General features: G+C 39.5%; 1 protein-coding gene across 1 annotated transcript; it reads right to left on the bottom strand.

The window, feature by feature from the left end:
- Positions 1-535: 535 nt before the first annotated feature.
- On the bottom strand, positions 536-9,917 carry ift56 (intraflagellar transport 56). Its single transcript, XM_085773704.1, has 18 exons — positions 9,647-9,917; positions 9,234-9,377; positions 8,341-8,433; positions 8,034-8,148; positions 7,496-7,545; positions 7,041-7,186; positions 6,019-6,190; positions 5,565-5,639; positions 5,358-5,460; positions 4,051-4,106; positions 3,655-3,708; positions 3,488-3,551; positions 3,315-3,403; positions 2,937-3,020; positions 2,782-2,851; positions 1,853-1,959; positions 1,132-1,265; positions 536-893 (listed from the first exon to the last, which is right to left on the bottom strand). The coding sequence occupies exons 1-18, from the start codon at positions 9,647-9,649 to the stop codon at positions 779-781; spliced, it is 1,674 nt and encodes a 557-aa protein (XP_085629830.1). The 5' UTR covers positions 9,650-9,917; the 3' UTR covers positions 536-778.
- Positions 9,918-10,163: the final 246 nt, after the last annotated feature.

Below are 10,163 nucleotides of genomic sequence, written 5' to 3'. Positions count from 1 at the left end.
AAAATATGGGCGTTTAAACAGACATTTGAGTTGTATTGTAGGAACTGTAGCAGCCCATGTTTCTAAATCCTGACTAACAGTACACTTGGGACTGAAATGTAACATTTCAGACTCTGCTGCTTCGACTTCTTTGAGAACTCGTGTTTCAAACAGTCTCTTGCCAAGCTCCAGCACTGTGCAATAATAAATCAGCGAAGTACACCTTTAAACTTGTTACATGACCGCAAAGGAGCATTTTGGGTGTCAGTGCACGTTGATTAAACTGCAACTTTGATATGCCATTGCCACACAGTTTCTACACATACACAAATATATTCCTCCACTGATTTACGTATACAAAACTATCACAAAATAAACAAAAAACCAGTCGTGACCAGTCTGTGTTTAGTTCGTATTGATTATCTCATTTGTTTCTTTTCTTTCTCTGTCCCACCTCTTTGTTACATTAAGTTATGTTCATTACCTAACTGTTGTTTTTCTTTGTTCTTATACTTAATGGAAGCGTCACATGAAGGAATCGCTGACAACCAAAAAGTCAATTACAAAACACTTCACATTTTAATACAAATATATAAGTAAATAGAGAATTGTAGTTGAGACTGTGTACTTTGAATACAAAACACAACTTAATATCAGAGACAATAGCTAAATATTTCTTCATGTGGCATAGATATCATTCTTAGAAGTCGCTGAAAATGACCAATTGCACGGCAGCAGCTGTTTATTTCTGCATAATGTATTAACTCTTGATGTCGGTGAAGCCCAGCGCCGAGGATTGTCATGACAGGAGGACTCTGTTCTCTTTGGCCCATTTCCTCAGAGCTCGGATGATGTATTCAACCTGAGGGTTTCCTGAATTTCGCAGCAAGGCCACCACCTCTTTAAGTGTCTCCCTAGAACACAAACAGGATATGTGAGGGAACAAGATTAGATCAAGAATGCACCATCTCTCATTCTTATTTATTTAGAGATCACACCCACTCGAGCAGACAAGACATTTGATATGCAAGTCCAGCTGTTGTTCAGCTTTACTGGGTAATGACAGGGATAATGTAGTGAAGCGTTTTTAAATGTGTACAGGACAAAACAGGACCCAAACTACTGCACAGGACAAAAAGGAGACAAACATACTTGGGCTCCTTGTTTGCCAGAATGAGCTGGAAGATGCCGACACATGCCCCTCGCTTTCCCTCCCAGTAGTTGGATTCTGGGTCCAGCTTCTCCAGTGCATCAAAAGCTTTGGCTGCATAGTAGAACTGGCCCATCTGAAACGGCACGCCGTAGTCTTACACACTGCAATATTGACTTTCTGGGCACAGATGATAGCACCTCTTTATGGTGGCTTTTGTAAGCAGAGAGCATTTTACTGTCTGCTCACACTTCTGGTTGCATTTAAAAAAATATGGCAAGAAATCTGAGAGCACGGATGGACAGCACATGACAACAAGACGGCAGCCAAGTTAAACTGTCATCAATAACAGAGCCAGAAATGGTATGAAATGAATGTATCATAAAAATTGGCTGGTAGAAATGCAATGGTATTTAAACAGAGCACATCTGCAGGTTAACAGATGATGGATTAGTACATTAACTGTAGCCTTATAGTATAAAAGACTCAAGTAATACCAATAAAAACTTTGAAGTGATGCTTTCAAATTTCTATTTTTGTGGTCAACGTTAAAAACAGTGAAACTCACATTTCAGAAAATTGAGCCAACCAGTGTTTAGAGTATTTGCTAATTGTTGAAGATTACTTTTCTGCCCATCAACCAACTGCTAAATTGACCAGTTATTTCAGCAGTAATGTGGTAAGTTAAGTGGTCAGTGGTTAGAGGACAGAGGGGGATTTCACCTTGTAGCAGTCGTTGGCAATGAGCTGCAGTAGACTGAAGGAATCAGAGGAAGTGCCCATCTTCAGATATAGCTCCCAGGCAAGCTGACCCTTCTGGTTCATGATGTCTGACAAGAACAAGACGAGAGTTCAATAATCCATCATTCACGGCCAGTTTCAGCAACTTTTATAGACTGAAATTTGGAAGATATTAAACGCCTTTGGGCAGATTTTATTGATCTGTATTAAGCCGAGAAGGGAAGAAAAATCTTTTCATGAAGATTTCCATTTCTAAGAGGTGCCAAGTGTAACACTAGCCGAGTGCACTAGTAACCCTGAATTCTTCACAGGCCTAAGGCAAAAAATCTGGCAGTGATGTTTGTTTCAGATCTCAGCCTCAGTGCATCTGTAGAAAGGGTTGAATCCTCTTCATGCTTTCATGCCAACAGCTGTAAACTACTGTAACTACTTCACTGTCTACTTACAGACAGAGGCCTTGTCTTCATATAGGAGGTGCTAAATGCAGCACAAATGACTATCAGTCAAAACTAAAGGATTGTAATAATAATAATAATATATGCAACATTTCAAGCTTTTACTCCCTTTGGGCAGAAGCTTAGCCAGAGATCTATTGAGAGCTGAACATGTATTGGTGCTTGGACTGTGGTCTGATTTCTGAAATCTTCTCTCCAAACAAGCATTTGTTATTTCAGCTTTTGTTTGAAAACCTGTTCTGGCTTGAAGTTTTATTTATATTGCATCACTGGAGTTTGTTTATCATTTTACAAATACTGAATGTCAATTAATTTGACTGCTTTTAAGGTTGTTTAATTTTGTTTTTATGGCTTAATTTAAGAAAAGCAACCTCATATGAAGAAAGCCTCTGAATTAATATATACTGTATATTCACATTTTCTTTAGTATACAATCATCACTTTAACTATACGTACAGCATCGTGCCAGCCAGCTGAGATAAACATAGTCATTCTTGATCTTCTCACTCTGAATGTGTAGAAATTGCTGTAAGAAACATGAGAATTAGTGCAACACAGTGATCATTAACTTCAGTCAGAAGAATCTGTAGATGTTGGCTGAAGTGTGGTACCTCTTCTGCTTCCTTGTAGTTGCCAAGGGCTGCTTTAGCTTGAGCATAGTTGAAGCTAAATGTGTCATCATTAAAGAAGTAACCCTGCGAGGAGAAAAAAAAGAGCAGTCATGCCCAAAAGAGGTGAGTGCCCACATGTCCAGAAATAAAGACCATAAAAGTATCAGCTTTTTGTTGGTACTACGAATCACAGGGAGAAACACACAAACACACGCCTGCATCTGTAAGGCACCACTTGTCATCTGAAGTGACACTTCTCATCCAGTGTGTGGGAGTCTTTTTTTTTCTTACAGACTGATATTACAGTAAAGTAACAACAGTGCGAGTCTTCAATTGAATATGCCACATAATGTGTGCCTTGTATTGAACATCGCTAACCTTGACCGAGTTTAGATATATGAGAACATCTTCAAACTGCCTCAAGAGGAAGAAGCAGGAGGCCATGCACTGTCTGCCAGGAATAGTGTCTGAAAGGACAAAAAATGTTACACACACACACTTGCAGTGTCTCTGTAAAAGGATCGTATTGATTACACTTCTATTCAACGTACCGCATTCACTAGCCGAGCCTCCGACCAACTGAAAGAACTGCTGTGCAATTTTCAAGTGATCCCTCTGAAAAGATAAAAAGATAAAGAGTGCAATAACAAACATTTGTCTCACTCTACCTCACTCATTTATTTGCAGATAACTCTTCAAGATTAATAGAAACACTTACTGATCCAATTTCTTGTCCCAATGCAGCATTTACCACTCCTTTCAAAATATACTCCTGAGAAAACAATAAATGACTTATTTGATCTGCTTTTTTTCCAAACATTAGAATTCATTTCTAAGCTATTAATAAATAAATAAATTAAAAGAGACACAAAACTCAGTCAATCCATGAGTTTCAGGTGACATTAAAATGTTTTTAAACATTCATTCATTTTCTATACCGCTTATCCTGCACTAGGGTCACGAGTGAGCTGGAGCCTATCTCAGCTGACTTCAGGCGAGAGGCGGGGTACACCCTGGACAGGTCGCCAGTCTATCGCAGGGCCGACACATATAGACAGACAACCATTCACACTCTCATTCACACATGTTAAAGTGAAACACTGAGATTTGTCACCTGAGGTGTGGCAGGTGTCAAATCTTGGATGAGGTTGTAAGCTTCTTGGACATCATCTGGAAATATAAAATGGATGTAAATCCCTGAACTGGGGGCAACTTTCCTATAAAAAAACGTGCCCCTACTATAGATTCACATAAAAACAAGGATGCTGAAGTTATATTAAATGGTACATGACTGGTTGAGGAGAAATCAATTATCTTCTGTATGTTCCACTTCCTCTTTTCAACACAGAGCCGGATTTCATTGTGATGTATATTATTATATTATTTTGACCGTACTTAAAACTGATAAAAATAACTGTATGTATTACAATACATAAAGTATATACACTGAATAAATAACATTGTCAGAATCATTTCATGAGAAGATGTAAAAAAAAAAAAGAATTTAAAAAAAAAATCTTATTCCAACTGTTAAAGTCCAGTGAATAGCTTGAATGCTACAAAGGTAAGTGGTGAACTGCCAGAGGTATAAAAAAAAAAGGTAAGGTCACACAAAACTGAAAAATAATGTAAATGTAAAAAAGAAAAAGAGGCATGCATAGGCCACCACCAATGGACTACACAAGACTGGAAGAAGGTGTTATCGACTGATGAATCAAAATTTGATTTAGTTCATCACGCAGGATTTTTGTGCGCTGTCGAGTAGGCGAAAGGACAGTTCCTCTGTGTGTGACATCGGCTGTCAAACATGGAGGATGGTCGGGAGCTGTTTCGTCAGATCCAGGGTCGATGAGTTGTACAGAGTGAAACGCACCCTGAACCAAAACAGCTACCACAGCACTCTGCAGCGCCATGCAGAACCCTCTGATATGAGCCTAGTTGGTCAGAGGTTAAACCTACTGCAAGATAATGATCCAAAACACAGAGGTAAGCTAAGCCAGAACTTCCTTAAGAAAAAAAAACAAGATGATAAGATTGAAAACATGGAATGGCCAGCACAGTCCCCATCGAGCTGGTTTGGGATGAGCTGGACAGAAGAGTGAAAGCAAAGCAGCCTACGAGCGCCACACATATGGAACTTCTGCAACAGAGTTGTGAAGAACTTTTGATTTCCATTGTAGAAAGATGCCCAAAGGTGTGTTCAGCTGTTATCTGCCAAAGGTGGCTACTTTGATGAGTCAAAAGTTTAGAGTACATTTTGGTGTATAAACTGATTCCATGATTTCTTTTTTAACTTCAGTTGTTCATTTGTTCTATGCTTTCATTTCATTTGGAGTACAATAAGACATAAAACTGCATCATTTTCAATAAGAGACTGGAAAAATTGGTGTTCCGGGAAACTGCCATGCCACACCTACACACCTTGTCTGAGATAGTAGATGACCAGGTTGAGTCTGGCCTCAGGGATCACATAGATCAGAGGAGGCAGCACCTGCAGGGCCCCCTCCCCACCACGAAACACCACCTGCAGTTCACAAGTGAGAGATTCAGAGTGTGAAAATTGGCATGTTAGTCACCAGTGTATGCTCACACCTACACACTCGCAGATAGAGATTGTGAAGAGCTTACCAGGTTGTGTCGGATAAGCTCCTTAGCAAACTCAAAAGAGCAGGAGGAGATGTCGATTAGGTTCTTCAACTCAGCCTGAGAGGGAGACAACACACATATTAAGTCAACCCTGAGCAAATTTGACTCAACTATAATGGAGCATGGAAAGAAGATAATAAAAACTGTCGACAAACTGAGATTTACTCTACCAGCACAAACTGGACATTAACCCCCCTAATTCAGATGTAATCATACTATTGGTTGAATTTTTTATTGTTCACCTATTGGTGTGTTTTGGCACTAATGTAAAGTTAGCCATTTCATTGTTAAATCAATGTAAACTGTGGTGGTAAAGTAATAATCTTCGTAACAGACAAACTCAAAACATAACACTCTGCATGTGGAAATATAAGAACATGTCAATATGAAGAATATCCAGCGAAGCTACAGTATGCAGCAGTCAGGCCCTGTTCACCTCTGCTGCCTTGCCATTGTAGAGCCTGAAGTGGTTGCAGGCCTTGAGGTTAAGGGCAATAGTGGAGTCAGGGATGCTCTGCAGGTAGACGGCCAGCACCTCCTGGGACACATCATAGTAGTCCAGCTTGTAGTAACACAGAGCCACATATACTTTTAGGGCCAGGAAATCTCTGAAAAGACAAAATGTAAAATTATATCACTATTTATTATATATTATCTCTTGGGGTGATTGGATACAAGATGTTTGTGAGCTAAAAAATATATATGTACTGTCTGTATATAAGAAATATCAGAAAGGTTTTATTCATGTCACCGTACAGCTTTAAGTATTTTATACATATTTTCATTTTGCATATCATAGATCTTAATAAAATGTTTAACTTGCTTAAATTTATAGCTGCTAAGAAAAAACATTTTTCTCATCTAAAACACATCACAATTTGAAGTTCCTGTCTTATTAACAAATTGTTGCTTAAAAAGAATTTATAACCCAACCAAAGTGAAAATTTGATGGCATGAGCTCCAAATGTGATGTGAGGACAATATAAAGATTTTTGCCCAATAACACGTGTGCTGGGAGCTGTTGCAGAAGCCTGCAACTAAGGTGTTATGATTTCAACATCCTATAATACGCAAAGGGTCCAGATGAAGTAACTTTTGCCATCAGAGGTGCATGCAAGGCTCCGTGTGGATGTTTGACATCTGCGTCCACAGTGGTGCATGTGCGTATCAGCAGGGGAAAAGGATTGAGGCTTAAAGCTCTAATATTTTCTGTCATCTTAGTAAAAAAGGACCTACATACATACTTAGCTACAGATGCCACGGAAACATGAAATGTTGCACAGGAAATGTTCCACAAAAAAATGTAATTCTTCACCCTCTCAGCTATACATGCAATATATGCATGTTAAAGGAGACTAGCTCAGCAGGTCTGCAGCACTGATGCTTGAATTACACAAAGCGTGAAGCTCATGCAATAGGTAGCGTTAAGAAGGAATTTAAGAGAGTGAGAGCACACACCTGTTCTGCAAAAGAAGCCGTTTATAGATGTCTATAGCCTCCTGGTAGTGCGACCGCATGTAGTGAATAGATGCCAGGCTCAGCTGATCCTCTGTCACATCTTCCAGATTCTGGTGGAAATTCATCAGCTTCTTCTCATCGTTGAACTGAGACATGTTATGGAGACGAAAGGGAAACTTCAACACAGGTCTGATCAAGGTTACAAAAAAATGTATAACACGGGAGGGACAGCAAAAAGGCATGAATTAAACCAAGGATCAAACAACTCAAAAACAAAACAACATGACACATCACATTCTTTTCCTCTTTACTGAGATGGGGTAAAAACAGGATGGACTTCTAAGTTTACCTCATATTATTACAGACGAGTATATTGTTATTACAGTTACTAGTTAGTGATTGAGTGATGGCAGTGAAGGCATGTAAAATAATATAATACTGTAATGGTAACATACCTTATGAGCCAAGTGGAAGAGGAGCCGGTTTTGAAGTGGTGACTGTGGTGCTAAGAGACCAAGAGATACTAAATTTAGTTAGCCAGCAAACCACATGAGAACAGAGGTACAATTCATTCACATTATAACCTTACTCTCAGCAATGAAATAATAAACTGGATTGTAAATTCATCCAGCACAGAAATTAAACAACAGCCAGGGAGTGGTTTAATGGGACTTAAATGTGTACATCAAATTCAGAGAGATGAATTACTACATAAACAGTCAGTGGTCCAGAAGAGGACAACCTATTGTCAGATTTACACCAGAATTTGTACAGGAAAACTAACGTAAATTCTGGTGTACATGATTCTGGTGTTGGGCTTAATATTGAGCAACAGTAGAGAGATGTATGATCATGATAAACTGTGAGACATTTAGATCTTGCTACTTTCTATTAGAGACCAATTAAAAGGCAACGGGATGAAAGGAATAAAAGCAGTTCAGAGTTTCGTAAAAAGCTGAACAAACTTTTGGTCAAAGCCTCTGTACTCCATACCCTTGGATGCAGCCTCTTCCGCCTCTTCATAGAGCCCCAGAAAAAAGAGGGCACAGGCCAAATACACCCACACATCAGCTGGACATTCAGGGTTCATGGTCAGAGACTTGTACTCCTGTCATGACATGATAAGGAAATATTACTAATTTGCACAGACATGAAAACAGTCAGTTGCATCATTAGCCATTACTTAGACAGATGTTAAGAATTTGCATACTGCATTTAGGGCTCTTAATATAAATTATTGTGCACATATCCACACACACAGTGAGACACAACAACACACATACACAAGAAGACAGAATACCTCCATAGCTCTCTTGTAATCACCCAAGTGAAAGGCGCAATAACCAATCCACTGGTCTGCATGCTCCTCTTTCTCTCCAATACTTCTCTGAAACTGGAGATGGCACAGTAACACATCAGCAGCAGCACTTGAGTAATGCAGTGGTGTCTGTTGCATAGATGTGGACGATTTTCTATTTCTGAAACTTTAATTCCAGGGCTATACAGGGTAATCTGCAGGAGGGATTGCATTTTTATTAGCCACAATAAGTACTTATTCAGGCCCAGGGGCAAATCTCAGTCCACCAACCAAGCTATTGAAAAAGAACCATCACATGTGTTTATATTTCACTGTGAGAAATGTGTTGTTTCATGCCTGAAGCATAACCATGCAGATAAAAAGACAGTGTCTAACACACCACTAACATTACTGTCCATACAATTTGGGACTCATAAGTTTTCTTTCTTTATATTTGTGGAATTTGTTGTGAAGGTGATGGCTTCATATCAACAGTAGTTTAAGTAGTTTATCACAGGGTATAAGGTGCCTAATGAAGACGTGATGATAACTGATTGAATTTATTATTCTGAATCAAGTTTCTCTGAGATCAACACATTTTTTCATGGGTTATTTTGCAATTCTATTGAGCATTATTTCTATTGCATGTGAACAATAATGATGATAAGAAGAACAGCACACACAGAGCTGGTGTGAGCTCAGTTACTTTTGATGTATGAATGCATCTCAGCACAGGACCTCAAATGGTGGATTCCTACTGAAAGGGAGTCATTTGAAACCACAAAATTAGGACCCTGTGTGTGTGTGTGTGTGTGTGTGTGTGTGTGTGTGTGTGTGTGTGTGTGTGTGTGTGTGTGTGTGTGTGTGTGTGTGTGTGTGTGTGTGTGTGTGTGTACCTCCAACAGTGTCAGGGCCCCAAGGTAGTCTCTCTGTTGTAGGTATTCCTCCGGACGGGGAACCTTTGTTTTGTTTTTCTTCTTCTTCTCACTGATGCTCACTTCTCTCTCTCCTCCCACTGCTGGTTTCACGCGAGAGAGGATCTACCAAGGTAGAACAGAAAATACATTTTAAAAAGAAAACTGTATTTGTCCAGCCCAAGGCAGGACATTTTCCTTTGGTCTCACCCAATTACAAACAGGCAGGGTCCGACGTTAAGCCTTTTCCCTACTTCTCCCATCTACTTGCCCCATCTAAAGTGATGGTATTCTGACTTTCAGTAGGCGAGTAGTGGGTTTGGCCTAAAGTACATGAACCTATGAGACTGAATAATATATCTCATCTGGCATTAAATGTGACTGTGCAGACTCACCATGCCGACGGATCCTGAGGAGATTACTCCCACCGAGCTGAGACTTGTTTATCTCTATCCAAGCTAACGTTGTTTTTTCTTTTCTAAACACAAATCGCTAACGCTAGCTAGTGTCTTCTCTAATTAATGTTGAATTTTACTGCCTTAGCTTCATCCTTCGTTGAAACCACCCTCATATCCAGAATAATGAAATTATGAACGTTGTCCACGTAAGGACTGTTGCTAAGTAAGATGTTGGTTCGTTGTAGCTAGCTCAGGCTAACAGCGTCAAGGTACAGTTAACATAGACTGTGGCTGTGCTGTATTTTCAAATTAAAGGCAAGAGCAAAGTACGTGATAATATAACAAGACCGTTAAACACCGATTATGGGTTAAGTGTTAATATACGCAACCCAGTTTGAGACGGCAGTGAAAGGGAAAAACTGAATGACGGCAATTTCTATCGTATTCCTCGTTTGTTTTTCCTCACGTGGCATTTATTTTGAAGTGGAAGAGGTGGACCGGAAGCAGCGGCTCT

This window comes from Trachurus japonicus, chromosome 1, assembly GCF_045865225.1.
Source record: "Trachurus japonicus isolate A0001 chromosome 1, Traja_1.0".
NCBI classification, from domain to species: domain Eukaryota; kingdom Metazoa; phylum Chordata; class Actinopteri; order Carangiformes; family Carangidae; genus Trachurus; species Trachurus japonicus.
Note: the sequence above shows the minus strand (reverse complement) of the source record. Positions and strands in the feature narration are given on the sequence as shown.